The sequence below is a fragment of the Capricornis sumatraensis genome, chromosome 6, assembly GCF_032405125.1.
Source record: "Capricornis sumatraensis isolate serow.1 chromosome 6, serow.2, whole genome shotgun sequence".
NCBI classification, from domain to species: Eukaryota; Metazoa; Chordata; class Mammalia; order Artiodactyla; family Bovidae; genus Capricornis; species Capricornis sumatraensis.
The window spans coordinates 85,256,604-85,272,233 of NC_091074.1; the positions used below are offsets into that span (position 1 = coordinate 85,256,604).

Below are 15,630 nucleotides of genomic sequence, written 5' to 3' on the forward strand. Positions count from 1 at the left end.
GCTGGGAAATGGATGTCTTGAAGAAAATAAAGTTTTCAGCTTCTTGACATAGCTAGCACAGTCTCTGTAGAGGAATTGCAGAATAACCATTACTAGGAGGATTCCAAATATAGGCATTAGAAAAATATTTGGCCATTTCAGCATCCATAAAAATGGGAATTCACTGGTCAAGATTGATACCAAAGGAAAGAAACCCTGATTTTTTTTTTAAACAAAACAGCATTACTTTGTCCCCAAACACTAGAAGAAATAACACTCAGATGTGGGAAAGGAAAAGAACTTCACAAAAGAGGTCAGTGGAAGCTGAAGACATTTAGTCACAGGTAAATAATTAAAGCTAGGAAACAAATTACTTTTGAGCTTTCATAAATAGCAAGGATAGATCCAGTTTCGCTGATCTTCCTATGCCTTAAAGCAGGATAGGAGGTGCCAAGTACGTCAGTTGTGCTGTGCTGGTAGCTCCATAATACCCCATTTTTAATTTTTAAAAGGAAGAAGTCAAAAGAAAGTTCCTGTCATTGGTAATCATGTCCCTCTAAAGGCTGTGTTGATAAGTAAAGACTAAAGTAGTGGCTAGGCAAAGTGTGGCCCAGGTACCATAGAGGGAGGGGGGTGTTAAGAAATCTGGTTGCTTAATTTGGCATTTGTTTCTGAGGTTGTTAAGACATTTTTATTAGCTGTAATTCTGGGAAATCTTACTCGCCCCATCTATCGTTTACATTTGTGTCAAAGGGGCCCTTAAAGATTTGCAAAGGAGTGAACCAGGGGAAGCAGAAAGTTTAAGGTTTTGAGGCAACACTGACAAGGAACTGGCCCACCATTTCATAAGTGTGTGTGGTTGCATTATCATTTCATGGAAGAGATAGTGCTAAAAAATCATTTAAAAACATGGTACTATTAATTTTCCGGACAACAGTGAGGATGATTTATTATTAGACAATTGTAATTGTCTGTTAAGGGAAAACCAGGATTCTGGGGATTACAATGAGTTTTCATGCTTATAGGATGATGGTTTTATACATTTTGGGGATGAATGATGTTTAGAATATTTTCCTTTTCACATTTCTAGTAAAAGCCATTGATTGTCTTACTGTTGAACACTGGCATACTGTACTAGTATTCAGTAAAATATTTTTACTGTATGCATGAGCATAAACCTGGAAATCCTCCAAATTTATAATTTCATTTTATGCTTTGTACTCATTTTTTTACACTGAAATGTTTACTTATCTAAGCAGCAATCTTCTGGAAAGTTTCTTTTGTCTCCCCTCTCATTTATATTGTTGTGATTTGATGCCTTTATAAACATATACACACACCAGAGACATTTACTATAGTTTTAGTTGGGACTCAGGAAGGAGTGAAAATAAATGCATGTGTTTAATTTGCCATCTTTACCCTGAATTCCTACTTGTTTTTGAATTCAGTGGTATTGATCTTTCCCCCTTATAGTTTGTGTTTTATGGCTTTATGTTTAAAAAGTTTTTTTATACCACAAGTTTATAAACACATTTATATTTTCTTTTATAACATATATTTTAAACATTAGGTCTTTAGTCCTGTGGTAAAATGTTTGAAAAATATTGAGGCTGTGATAAAGGGAAAGTATAGGTATTTTAAAAAAGAAAGAGCAATTAGAATCTTAAAAAAAAAGCTGAGTGACAAAAGGAGAGTAAGCAAAGTATGTACTTTTCTCTGCAATGAACAATATTTACATGGTCATTATAATGTAAATTCTGAGCATTGCCTAATTGTAGTTGTTCAGTTGCTCAGTCCTGTCCAACTCTTTGTGACCCCATGGACTGCAGCATGCCAGGCTTTTCTGTCTTTCACCATTTCCTGGAGCTTGCTCAAACTCATGTGCATTGAGTCAGTTATGCCATCCAACCATCTTATCCTCTGTTGTTCCCTTCTCATTCCTTCAACCTTTTCCAGCATAAGGGTCTTTTCAAATGAGTCAGGTCTTCCCATCAGGTGGCCAAAGTATTGGAGGTTCAGTTTCAGCATCAGTCCTTCTAATGAATATTCAGGATTGATTTCCTTTAGGATTGACTGATTTGATCTCCTTGCAGTCCAAGGGACTCTCAAGAGTCTTCTCCAACACCACAGTTCAAAAGTATCAATTCTTCAGCACTTAGCCTTCTTTATGGTCCAACTCATACATCCATACATGACTACTGTATAGTGGTATAGGTGTTTTTAGAGGATAGAGTGATAGGGGAAGAGGGTTGGTAAGAGAGCTAAATCTTCACTTTTTATAAAAGGAAGTCAACTGATAACTTTAAAAATAAGTAAATTAAAAAAAAACAGAGGTATGAGCAAAGCATTTAGATGTATGGCACTAACTCCCAGAAGAAGTAGCTTAAGAGTTGAAAGTTGCAGGAAATCGTTGTTCAGAATAAGTGCTTTGGTACTTTCTGATTTTATTAACCATGAGTATGTATTATTTGGTTTTTTTGAATGATACATCTTATAGAAAGAAGAAAGAACAGGATAGTATTGCCAAAGATGAAGGCAGAAAAGGTGAGTAGGGACTCATTCTCTGATGAGATAAATATTATATTGCATGCCTACTCAGGGCAGGGCTTGAGGCAAATACCAGGTATGCAATGTGGTAGGATAATTTGGTGAAATATGAAGCTTTGTTTTGCCTGTGTTTTTCTTTTTTTTCTCTTTTTGCTGATCATTTTATTTTCTCTTTAGAGCAAGCGAGGATTTTGGAAGGGCTTTGGCCACCTCATGTGAAGGGTTGACTCACTGGAAAAGACTTTGATGCTGGGAGGGATTGGGGGCAGGAGGAGAAGGGGATGACAGAGGATGAGATGGCTGGATGGCATCACTGACTCAATGGACGTGAGTCTGAGTGAACTCCGGGAGTTGGTGATGGACAGGGAGGCCTGGCGTGCTGCGATTCATGGGGTCGCAAAGAGTCGGACACGACTGAGCAACTGAACTGAACTGTACTGAGAGTATCAGCACTCTGATGTCAGAATCCCTTTTACCTTTGTAAAAATCTAAAGTAAACCTGGGAAGAGGTTTTACCTTGGAGGGACTGAGAAAAGGGAGGGTTTTGGAGAGAATTCCTTAAGACTGTGGAGGGGATTGGTGTGTATGTCTAGCCACTGTGGGCAGTGGGCTCTAATCCCTGACTGGGATGAAGCAAGTGGTAGGACCTGAGTAGATGGCTCTGGGGGGTGTCTGGGGAAGCCAGGACCAAGCCCAGAAGCTCTCACAGCTGAACTCCTGTGGCTCAAATGTGGCACAGAGCTATGAGTTGGAGAGTCCAAGACCCAGGGAGTTGTACCTGCTGGGAACACAGGGGTCACGGCATTCACTGGTGAGACCAATCTCTTGGTGGGAGGGTGTCAGGGGCATGTAGGAAGCCTCCCCTGTGCCTTGCTATTTCTTTGACCTTTGCACAGCCCTTGGCAGATGGGATCCTGAGAGTGCCAGCCCTTCAGTGCAGGGCCTTGGAGAAGGTTCGTTGGAAGAACATTTTATATTGTGTCTTTGGCCATGTCTTGTGGCTTGCAGGATCTTAGTTCCCCAACCAGGGATGAACCTGGGCCCTAGAAGTGCTGAGTTCTAACCAATGGACTGCCAGAGAATTCCTGAAAGAGCATTTTAAAGTGCAGTAACTCTTGCACATCTGCGTTTGTAGACTAAGATCACACCTGCTGCATGATGATAGGTAGGGAGCAGCCCCTGTCTTCACTGGCCTCAGGAGGAGCAGACAGCAAATATTTTCATGACTTGATAAGCGGTTAAGTGCTCTGGCATGCTCAGGCCCCAGAGGAAGAACAAGGGGATGCGGCAGACACCTCTAGCTCCTTGTCCCCCTCCTAGGACCTGTCCCCTCCTTTCTCACTTGTCCTGGCCTCATCTAATGGTCTCTCTCCCCTCCCTCACCTAACGGTGAAGTGGGGAATTGGAGGGTCTCTGCTCTGTGAAGGAAGAGGTATAGGAGAGCCAGGCTGGAGTCTTTTTGTAGAAGAGACTAATTTACATCTGATTTCTGGGGTTCCAAATACCTGTCAATGGAGACTCATTCCATGGCCTCAAGAGGTTAAAGTGGCTAAAGTACCCTGGACCCCAGGGTACTCAGCTAGGGAAGAAAGGAGAAAAGAAGGGACGAGGAGGATGCATTCCTAGCTGGAAGGAAGCTGAGGCAGGACTCTAGAGTCCAGGTAGGAACAGAGAGCACATAGCCCCATCGGGCAAGGAGGAGAGGCCATGCACCCCACTTCACTGTCAGGGTGGAAGGGAATTCTCTGGGGTCTTTGGGAGGAGATGGGAACTCTGCGTAGGGCAGGTTCCAGAAAAACTTGTGTTTGGCTGTGTTATAGGCGGGCTCAGGCTCCCACCTCCCTCCAGTATGCCAAAAGGCAAGGGTGGACAGCCTCTGGTGAAGCTGAGAGTGAGAGTGCTGGGCAGAAGCAGGGTAAGTAGTCTCTTCAGGGTCTCAGGGGCCTGCAGAACCATTGAGGATGTGTGTCCTGGAGCCACCATCTCTCCATGGGCAGGGGTTTCTCCTAGACCTGGAGCAGCCCAGCTCCCACCCTGCCAGTCAGCTTCTCTTTTACTGCCTGCAGGTCTGGGCACCTGGGAAGCAAGGAAAGTCTTGGGGCGGGCGGGAACATAGAATTTTCCCAGCCTGAGCTCATGATTGGGACCCTAGAGTGTGTGACTCCCCGCTGTGGTGACAATGGCTTCTCTGCGGACACAAACACACAGAAACAGAAACGTGGGAAGAAGGCCAGAATGGCTGTTTATTCAACTGGGTATAAGTCATATTTACAAAGGAAAAAAGAGCTGGGTAGTGTGTAGTGTGGAGCAGGGTCAGGTCCAGGACCCTGGGTGAACTCTCCTCAGAGGGACAGGCCTGCTGCCGCCTCTCACACTTCCTAGGGGACATGCCCTTCTCTGCCTCTCTAGGCCTGGCCTGATGTGGGCAGTGTAGCCGTGCAGGGTAGGGTGGGAATACAGAAGGGGTGGTTGAAGCTGGAGAAGGGGTGAGGCAAGGCCAGCATGAAGTGGCTGCTCTGGGGCCCCCGAGTCCTCCCTCTCTCCTAGCCTCTCTTGTCCCTTTGGTTGGGGCTCCAAGCCCTAGTGAGACTGGTGGGGACCTCCTGGGCTCCGGGCTGGTCACTGGGCTATGGCCCTTTGGAGCTCTCAGTCCTGGGAGGGCAGAAGAGGGGTTTGCGGGCATGATCGAGGCTCTCCTTCACCTCCCTCCCCCTGTCCCTTTAGCTCCCTTACCTCTTACAGCCTTTGGAACCCTTTCCCTTCTTGCCAGACTTGGGGGCCCCCTTGTCCTTCTTACAGTCCTGGGCTGGTTTCCGTGGGGCTGATGGCTTGTCCAGACGCCGCATCAGGTTCTGCACCCAGGCCTCTTTAGGGTCTGCACATAGCTCTGGCTGAGAGCGTTTCCGAGGCGAGAACCTAGGGTTCGGGGGTTAGCAAGCCTGTCCTAGTCTTGCCTATCATGCCCTCCCACGTAGCTGCTAGCCTGCACCCACCCTGTGTACCTACTTACAGGATAGCTTGCATAGCGCAACCCAGGCTTATGTCCTGCCTCCGGTAGCTGCGGACAATGTTGGCGGGAATCTTCTTTCGGCTGTACGTGAGGCAACAGTCCTGTGCCCCTCCATCACTGCCTGTGGGTGGGGTTCGCAGGGAGTGAGAGGCTGCTTATAGACTCCTACCCCAGGCCTCTCTAGCTCTCCCCCCACCCTGCCCTCCTCCCCCCCAGGCAACTCCTTGATACCTTGGACCTGGAGGATGCAGAAGGCCAGAGCCAGGACAAGGATGCTCAGGACCAGTGACTGAGGCATGGCCGTGGCAGCGCTCAGGCGAGGTGGGCAGTTTCAGTCTGGGGGGCCGTGTGTGGGCTACGACTGGTGTGCTGCCTATTTATGCAGGCGGACACTTTCGCTTCCCCCATCCCTAGGCACTCAGTCCAGGCAAGAGTAGGAATCTCCCTCCTTCCTTCCTGAAAGACACTCAGATCCTGTCCTGGCACCCAGCCTCACTAGTATGCGGAAATGAAAACTTCACACAGCTAGTCAGTCCCCAAGCCGACCCTGTCTCCTGCTCAATAAAAGTTGAATCTGAAAGGCCCGCCTTCTGTTCCCAGCCCCTGTTCTGATGGAGGCTTTATCACCTCTCCTCTGGAACACTGTGATTGCCTCTTCAGTTCACTCCAGGCTCCATGTTCTTCCATTCCTTCAAGCAGACTGAGGACTGTTACTAAAAGACAAATCTGATTAATGAATTGTAAGAGTTCTGTGTACATTCTGGATAATAGCCCCTTATCAAATATATGATTTGCAAATATTTCCTTCCATTCTGTGGGTTGTTTTTTCACTCTCTTGATATCTTGATAGTGTCCTTTGATGCACAAACATTTTAAATTCAGTTGATCTAATTTTTCTTCTGTTGTCTGTATTTTTGGTATCGTATTTAAGAAAACATTGCCAAATCTAAGCCCTTGAAGGTTCCCCTTAGGTTTTCCCCCCAACATTATTGAGATATAATTGACAAAACTGTATATGTTTAAAGTGTACAATGTGATGAGTTGATATATGTATATATTGTGAAATAATTACCACAGTTAATTAATACCTCCATCACTTCAGGTAGTTATACCTTTTTATTTTTTGCAGTGAGACAGTTTGAGCCCTACTTTCTTAGCAAATTTCCAGTATAGGATAAATGAAAGTTGCTCAGTTGTATCTGACTCTTTGCGACCTCATGGACTGTAGCCTGCCAGTCTCTGTCCATGGAATTCTCTGGGCAAGAATACTGGAGTGGGTAGCTATCCCCTTCTCCAGGGGATCTTCCCAACCCAGGGGCTGAACCCAGGTCTCCTGCAATGCAGGTGGATTCTTCACCGTCTGAGCCACCAGGGAAGCCCACGGTACAGTATTGTTAGCTATAATCACCATGTTGTACATTTGATCCTCAGAACTTACTCATTTTATAACTGAAACTTTGTACCCATTAAAACATCTCTCCATTTTCCCCAGCCCCTGACAACCATCATTCTACTTCCTTCTTTGTATTTGGCTTTTTTGTTGATTCCCCATATGAGTGGCACCATACAATATTTGTGTTTCTCTGACTTATTTCACTTAGCATAATCCCCTCCAGGTTCCTTCTTTTTCTTATGGCAGGTTTCCCTCTTGTTGTGTCCAGCTCTTTGCAACCCCATGGACTGCAGCATGCTAGGCTCCTCTGTCCTCCATTATCTCCTGGAGTTTGCTCAAATTCATGTCCGTTGAGTCAGTGATGCTATTTAACCATCTCATCGTCTGTTGCCTCCTTCTTCTTTTGACTTCAGTCTTTCCCAGCATCAGGGTCTTTTCCAATGACTCAGTTCTTTGAATCAGGTAGCCAGAGTATCGGAACTTCAGCTTTAGCAGCAGTCCTTCTAATGAATATTCAGGGTTGATTTCCCTTAGGATTGACTGGTTGAATCTCCTTGCAGTCCAAGGGACTCTTGTCTTCTCCAGCACCACGATTTGAAAGCATCAGTTCTTCGGCACTCAGCCTTCTATATGGGGCTGAATAACATTCTATTGTGTATATATAATCTTATATATAATCACAAGCTTGTTTTCTACTTAGGCTGTTTCCCTAACAGACATTTAGGCTGTTTCCATATCTTGGCTGTTGTGAGTAATGATGCACAGAAAATGGGGATGCAGGTATTACTTGGAGGTAGTGATTTCATTTCCTTTGCATATATGCCCAGAAGTGGGATTGCTGGATCACATGGTAGTTCTATTTTTATTTTTCTAAGGAACTTCCATACTATTTTCTATTATGGCTGTACCAGTATACTTTCTCACCAGCAATACAGAAGTGTTCTCATTTTCCACACCCTTTGAAGCATTTGTTATCTCTTATATTTTTGATAGTAGTCCTCCTAACAGGTGTGATGTCTCTTTCTGGTTTTGATTTGTATTTCCCTGATGATTAGAGATATATTGAACATATTTTCATATATCGACTGGCTATTTGTGTATCTTCTTTGGAAAAATATATTTTTAGGTTCGTTTCCCAGTTTATGGTCAGATTTTTTTGTTTTGTTTTGTTTTGCTATTGAGTTTTAGGAGTTCGTTATATATATATTTCAGGTATTAACCTTTTATCAGATATATGGTTTGTAAATATATTTTTCCTATTTCCTGTGTTCCTACACTGCCCTTCGTTTTTGTTGATTTTTTCTTTTGCTGTACAGAACCTTGCTTATTTATTTATTTTAAACAAGAGCCAAGTTTTAAGTTTGTTCACTTCTTGCATTTGAAGTACTTCTTGATGACGTCCTTGGTCTGAAATCTTTGCCATAGTTCTTAACCACTACACAGTTGCAACCAACCACTTTCAGGGTTTTCCCTTTCCATCAATTTTACAGAGGCTTACCCACTCCCCTGGTTTCTTTTCTTTTTAAATTGGAGTATAATTGATTTACAATGTTGTTAGTCTCAGGTGTATAGCAAAGGGAATCAGTTATACATATATCCACTCTTTTTTTGAAAGAGCCTTTTCCTGTATAGGCCATTAAGAATATTGGGTAGACTTCCTTGAGCTATACAGTAGATTCTTAATTAATTATCTGTTATATATATAGTAGTGTGTATATGTCAATCCCAGTCTTCCAGTTTATCTTTCCCCCGCTTATCCTTCCCCCGCTTATCCCCTGGTAACCATAAGTTTGGTTTCTACATCTCTGACTCCTGTTTTGTAAATAGGTTCATTTGTACCCTTTTAAAAACTGTTTATTTATTCAACTGTGCTGGGCATTTGAGATCTTTAGTTGTGGCACACAAGATCTTCAATCTTCATTGCGGCATGCAAATTAGTTGACTTTCAAAGATTTAGTTGTGGCATGTGGGATATTTTAGTTGTGGCATGCAAACTCTTAGTTGCAGCATTTGGGACCTAGTTCCCTGACCAGGGATTAAACTTGGGTCCCCTGCTTTGGGAGTATGGTCCTAGCTAGTTGACCACCAGGGAAGTCCCTGTACCCTTTAAAAAATGTCTGCATATAAGCAATATCATATGATTATTTGTCTTTTTCTGTCTGACTTACTTCACTCAGTATGACAATCTTGAGGTCTATCCATATTGCTACATATGGCATTATTTTGTTCTTTTTAATGACTGAGTCATATTCCATTGTATATATGTACCATATCTTCTTTATCCATTCCTCTGGTGATGGACATTTAAATTACTTCCAAGTCCTGGCTATTGTAAATAGTGCTGCAGTGAACACTGGGATGCATGTATCTTTCCAAATTGTGATTTTCTCCTGGTATATGCCTAGGAATGGGATTTCTGTGACATATGGTAATTCTAGTTTTAGATTTTTTTTAAAGAAACTTCCATATTGTTCTCCATAGTGTCAGTATCAACTTACTTTCCCACCAACAGTGTATACCCTCTTCAGCATTTATTGTTATAGACTTTTTGATGATGGCCATTCTGACAAGTGTGGGTTGATACCTCATTGTAGTTTTGATGTGCATTTCTCTAATAATTAGTGATGTTGAGCATCTTTTCATGTGCTGTTTAGCCACCCATATGTCTTCTTTGCAGAAATCTCTATTTAGATCTTCTACCCATGGGGTCGCAAAGAGTCAGACACAACTGTGCGACTGAACTGACTGACTGACTGACCCATTTTTCAATTGTTTTTTTTTAAAATACTGACCTGCATGAGCTATTTGTATATTTTGGAGATTAATACCTTGTCAATTGCTTCCTTTGCAATTATTTTCTCTCATTCTGAGGGTTGTCTTTTTGTTTTGTTTGTGGTTTCCTTTGCTGTACAAAGCTTTTAAGTTAAATTAGATCCTGGTTGTTTATTTTTGCTTTTATTTCCATTACTCTAGGAGATGGATCATAAAATATCTTATTGTGATTTATGTCAAAGAGTAGTAGTCTTCCTATGTTTTCTTCCAATAGTCTTATAGTGTCAGTCTTACATTTAGGTTTTTAATCCATTTTTAGTTTATTTTTGTGTACTGTGTTAGGGAATGTTCTAATTTCATTCATTTACATGTTGCTGTCCAGTTTTCCCAGGACACTTATTGAAGAGACTGTCTTTTCTCCATTGTATGTTTCTTGCCTCCTTTGTCATAGATTAGGTGACCATAGGTAGGTTTATCTCTGGACTTTCTGTACTATTCCACTGATCTATATTTCTGTTTTTGTTTCAGTACCATATTGTTTTGATTACTACAGCTTTGTAGTATGGTCTAAAGTCAGGGAGACTGACTCCACCAGCTCCATTTTTCTTTCTTAAGATTACTTTGGCTATTTGGGGTCTTTTGTATTTCCATACAAGTCGTAAAGATTTTTTGTTCTAATTCTATGGCTGGATTAAATCTGTAGATTGCTTTGGGTAGTATAGTCATTTTCACAATATTTGTTCTTCCAATTCAAGAACATGGTATATCTCCTGATCTGTGTCATCTTTGATTTCTTTCATCAGTATCTTATAGTTTTCTGAGGTCTTTGGCCTCCTCAGCTAAGTTTATTCCTAGGTATTTTATTCTTTTTGTTGTGATGGTCAATGGGATTGTTTCCTTAATTTCTCTTTCTGATCTTTAGTTGTTAATGTATAGGAATGCAAGAGATTTCTGTATTAATTTTGTATCCTGCCACTTTACCAAATTCATTGATGAGTTCTAATAGTTTTCTGGTAGCATCTTTAGAATTTTCTATGTATAGTATCATGTCCTCTGCAAACAGTGACAATTTTACTTCTTCATTTCCAATTTGGATTCCTTGTGTTTCGTTTTCTTCTCTGATTGCCATGGCTAGGGCTTCCAAAACTATGTTGAATAATAGTGGTGAGAGTGGACATCATTGTCTTGTTCTTGATCTTAGAGGAAATGCTTTCAGTTTTTCATCACTGAGAATGATGTTTGCTGTGGGTTTCTTGTATATGGCCTTTATTATGTTGAGGTAGGTTCCCTCTATGTTCACTTTATGAGGAGGGCTTTTTTTTTTTTAACCATAAATGGGTATTGAATATTGTCAGAACCTTTTTATGCATCTATTTCCCTAGTTTCTTATTGTCATCAATCTTCATTAGGGCCTCAATCAACTTGACATATGTAGGTTCATCATAGTTGGATGCAAGATGGGCATGGCACTGGTCTAATGCTTTGCAACTTTTCAAACTCCATGTGCTAAGCCATTGTGATGAGAGTGGTCTTCAACACTTCTTGCAAAACAATATTAATGTCCATTACCCCTCCAGCATCAGTGCCTTCCTTGGCCATGATGGTGGGTAATGGGTGGAGCTGAATCTTGAATGTACCCCAGGCTCCATCTCTGAGCTACTCAGAGGTTGCAGGAAAAGAGCATCCAGAAATTTTTCAGTTTGATGTACTCCCACTTTGTTTATTTTTAAAAATATTTATTAATTTATTGGCTATGCTGGGTTGTCTTTGCTGTGTGCAAGCTTTCTCTAGTTGCAACAAGCAGGGGCCACTCTCCATTGTGGTGCTCAGGCTTCTCATTGTGGTGGTTTCTCTTGTTATGGAGCATGGGCTCTAGGTTCTCAGACTTCAGTAGTTGTGGCACGCAGGCTCAGTAGTTGCAGCTTGTGGTCACTAGAGCAGGGGCTCATGGAATTGCGGTACATGGACTTATTTGTTACATGGCATGTGGAATCTTCTGGTGTATGGATTGAACCCATGTACCCTGCATTGACAGGGGGATTCTCAACCACTGAGCCACCAGAGAAGTCCCCACTTGTTTATTTTTGCTTTGTTTTCATATATTCAAAAATATCATTGCCAAGACCAATGCAGAGGAGATTTTCTTCTGCATTTTCTTCTAGGAGTTTTATGGGTTTAGGTCTTACATTTAAATCTTTAATTAGAATTAATTTTTGTGGGTGGTGTAAAATAGGGGTCCAGTATCATTCTTGTACATGTGTCTACCCAGTTTTTTATCACCATTTATTGAAAAAACTATCCTTTCCTCATTTTGTGTTCTTGGTTCCCTTTCAAAGATTAGTTGACTGTATATGTGTAGGTATATTTCTGGACTCTGTATTCTATTGCATTGGTCTATGTTTCTATTTTCGTGCCTGTACTATATTATTTTGATTACTAGAGCTTAGTAACATAGTTTGAAAGCAGGAAACATGATGGCTCCAGCTTTGTTTTTCTTCCTCAAAATTATTCTGTTTGGGGTCTTTTGTGGTTCTACATGCATTTAGGATTTTTTTTTTATATTTCTGTGAAAAAATGCAATTGGAATTTTGATAGGGATTGCATTGAATTTGTAGATCACTTTGGGTAGTTATGGACATTTTAGCAATATTAACATGCCCATCCAAGAATACAGGGTATCTTTCCATTTATGTCTTCTCCAATTTCTTTCATAAGTTTCTTATAGTTTTCAGTGTATAGCTTTTTCACTTCCTTGGTTAAATTTATTCCTAGGTATTTTATTGTTTTTGATGCTATTGTAAGTGGGATTGTTTCTTAATTTTTTTCCAGATACTTTGTTGTTAGTGTATAGAAACACAACTGATTTTTCTTTGTTGATTTTGTATTTTGAAACTTTACTGAATTTGTTTATTAGTTCTAAGAGGTTTTTGATGGAGTCTTTGGAGTTTTATATACGTACATAAATTTTATTGCCTAATTGCTCTCCCTAAGACTTCCAATACTAAGCTGAATAGAAGTGGTGACAATAAGCACCTGTCTTTTGTTCCTAATATTACAGGAAAGGTTTTCAACTTTTCACATTTGAGTATTATGTTAGCTGAAGGCTTGTCATATATGGCTTTTATTATGTTGAGGTACATTCCTTCTATATCCACTTTATTGAGAGTCTTTTTAAAAAATCATTAATGGGTGTTGAACCTTGTCAAATGTTTTTTCTGTGTCTATTGAGATGATTGTATGATTTTTATTCTTTAGTTTGTTAATGTGGTGTATAATACTGATTGATTTGTGGATGTTGAACCATCCTCGTATCTCTGATATAAATCCTACTTGATAGTGATGTGAAAAATATATTTGGTCGTATTCATTAATGAAGCCATCTGGTGTTGGGTTTTCCTTTGTTGGGATATTTTCATTATTGATTGAATCTCCTTACTTGTTATAGATCTATTTAGATTTTCTATTTATTCTTGAGTCAGTTTTGATAATTTATATGTTTCTGGAATTTATCCATTTCATCTAGGTTATCCAGTTCATTGATGTGCAATTGTTCATAGTATCCTCTAATAACATTTTTTATGTTTATAAAATTGATAGTAATGACCCCAGTTTCATTTCTGACTTTAATAATTTGAATTATTTTAAAAGCCTGAATTATTTAAAAATTCTTTCTTTTTTCCTTAGTCAGTCTAACTTCAAATGTGTCAATTTTGTTGATCTTTTCAAAGACCCACATTTTGGTTTTTGTTGATTTTTCTCTGTTTTTTGTATTCTCTATTTAATTTGTTTCTGCTTTACTATCAGTTCCTTCTTTCTGATATTTTGGATTTGGTTTTATTGACTTCTTCTAGTTTATTAAAGTGAATAGTTAAGTTATTGATTTGAAGTCTTTTTAAATATAGGCATTTATAGTTATAAATTTCCTTCTTAGCATTGCCTTCATTGACTCACATAAGTTTTAGTTTATTATGTTTTTCTTTTTATTTGTCTCAAAGTATTTTCTAAGTTGCCTTGTGATTTCTTCTGTGGCCCTTTATTTGAGTATATTGTTCAGTTTCCACATATTTGTGAATTTTCCACTTTTTATTTTGTTACTGATTCATAGTTTTATTCTACTGTGATCAGAAAAGATACTCTGAATGATTTCAGTCTTAACATTTCATTAAGATTTGTTTTATGGCCTATCATATGATTTATCCTAGAGAATATTCCATGTGAACTTCAGAAGAAATCATATTCTCCTGTTTTTGGTATGTATAAATGTTAGGTCTAATATATTTATAGTATTGTTCAAGTTCTCTGTTTCCTTATTGATCTCCTGTTTGGTTATCCATTATTAAAAGTGAGGTATTAAATTCTACAGCAATTATTGTAGAACTGTCAACTCTCCCCTACAGTTCTGTTAGTTTTTTGCTTTATATGTGATGAGGCTTGGCTGTTAGTTGCTTAAAACTGTTATATCTTTCTGTATCAAATATTTTATCAAAATATAGTCTTTTTTAATTTCTTATAACCTTTTTTTACAAAGTCTGATTTAAGTCTGACAGTAATAGAGCCACTGTAGCTCTCTTTTGGTCACTGGTTGCCTGGGATATTTTCCCATCCTTTTACTTTATTTATTAAAATATTTATTTATTTATTTGGCTGTGCTGGGTCTTAGCTGCAGCATGTTCAACTTCATTGTGGCAAGCAGGATCTTTAGTTGTGACATGTGGAGTCTTTTTCTTTTTAGTTGCCACATGTGAACTCTTAGTTGCAGCATGTGGGATCTAGTTCCCTGACTAAGGATCAAACCCAGGTCCCCTACACTGGGAGACCAGAGTCTTAGCCACTGGACCACCAGGGGGAATCCATCCTTTTATGTTAAAGCTCTGTATTTATATCTCAAGTTAGTCTCTTATAGATAGCATATAGATGGATCATGCTTTTATTTTATGTTTGCTTTTATTTTTTCAATCCATTCTGATAATCTCTGCCTTTTATTTATTTATTCACATTCATTTATACATTTTATATTTATTTTTGGCTGTGCTGGGTCTTCCTCACTGCATGCAGCTTTCTCTAGTTGTGGAGAGTGGGGACTAGTGTCTATCTGTGGCGCTCAGGCTTCTCCTTGCCATGGCTTCTCTTGCTACAGAGAATAGGCACCTGTGTAGCTGTAGGGCACCTGTGGCTTAGTAGCTGTAGTGAGTTAAGTAGTTGAGGCTCGCAAGCTCTAGAGCGTGGGCTCATTAGTTGTGCCATATGGCATGTCAGATCTTCCTGGACCAGGGCCTGAACCAGTGTCTCTTGCATTGCAAGAAAAATCCTTAACCACTGGACCACCAGGGAAGCCCCACATTTTATTTATTTATTTTTATTGGTGTATTTTTTTTTTTTTTAGTGGTGTATTACATTGCTGTGTCGGTTTCTGCTATACTGCAAATCAGTCAGATGTGTACATATATCCCCTCTTTTTTGGATCTTTTTTTCCTATTTAGGTCAACCATTTAGAGCACTGAGTAGAGTTCCCTGTGCTACACAACAGGTTCCCATTAGTTAGCTATTTTATACAAAGTGGTGTATATATGTCAATCCCAATCTCCCAGTTCATCCCATCTCCCCTTTCCCCCTTGGTATATGTTTGTTCTCTATGTCTGTGTCTCTGTTTCTGCTTTGCAAGTATGATCATCTATACCATTTTTGTAGATTCCATGTATATGTGTTAGTGTACAATATTTGTCTATTTCTGACGTACTCTGTATGACAGTCTCTAGGTCTATGCATGTTGCTGCAAATGGCACGATTTCATTCCTTTTTATGACTAATATCTGATTGTATATATGTACCTTATCTTCTTTATCCATTCCTCTGTTGATGAACATTTAGGTTACTTTCATGTCTGAGCTATTATAAGTAGTGCTGCAGTGAACACTGGGGTGCATGAATC

The 15,630-nt window shown here is 40.0% G+C and overlaps 1 protein-coding gene across 1 annotated transcript; it reads right to left on the bottom strand.

Annotated features, from left to right (window-relative positions):
• Nucleotides 1–4,770: 4,770 nt before the first annotated feature.
• On the bottom strand, nt 4,771–5,877 carry CCL21 (C-C motif chemokine ligand 21). Its single transcript, XM_068974452.1, has 4 exons — nt 5,768–5,877; nt 5,537–5,657; nt 5,260–5,442; nt 4,771–5,178 (listed from the first exon to the last, which is right to left on the bottom strand). Exons 1-4 carry the CDS (start codon nt 5,832–5,834, stop codon nt 5,154–5,156), a joined length of 396 nt encoding a protein of 131 aa, XP_068830553.1. The 5' UTR covers nt 5,835–5,877; the 3' UTR covers nt 4,771–5,153.
• Nucleotides 5,878–15,630: the final 9,753 nt, after the last annotated feature.

Coding starts and splice junctions, on each gene's coding strand:
- CCL21 (XM_068974452.1), bottom strand. CDS start 5,834: ATGCCTCAGTCACTGGTCCTGAGCATCCTTGTCCTGGCTCTGGCCTTC. Junction 5,658..5,767: donor CTGCATCCTCCAGGTCCAAG/GTATCAAGGAGT, acceptor CCCCACCCACAG/GCAGTGATGGAGGGGCACAG. Junction 5,179..5,259: donor GGTTCCAAAGGCTGTAAGAG/GTAAGGGAGCTA, acceptor CTGCCCTCCCAG/GACTGAGAGCTCCAAAGGGC.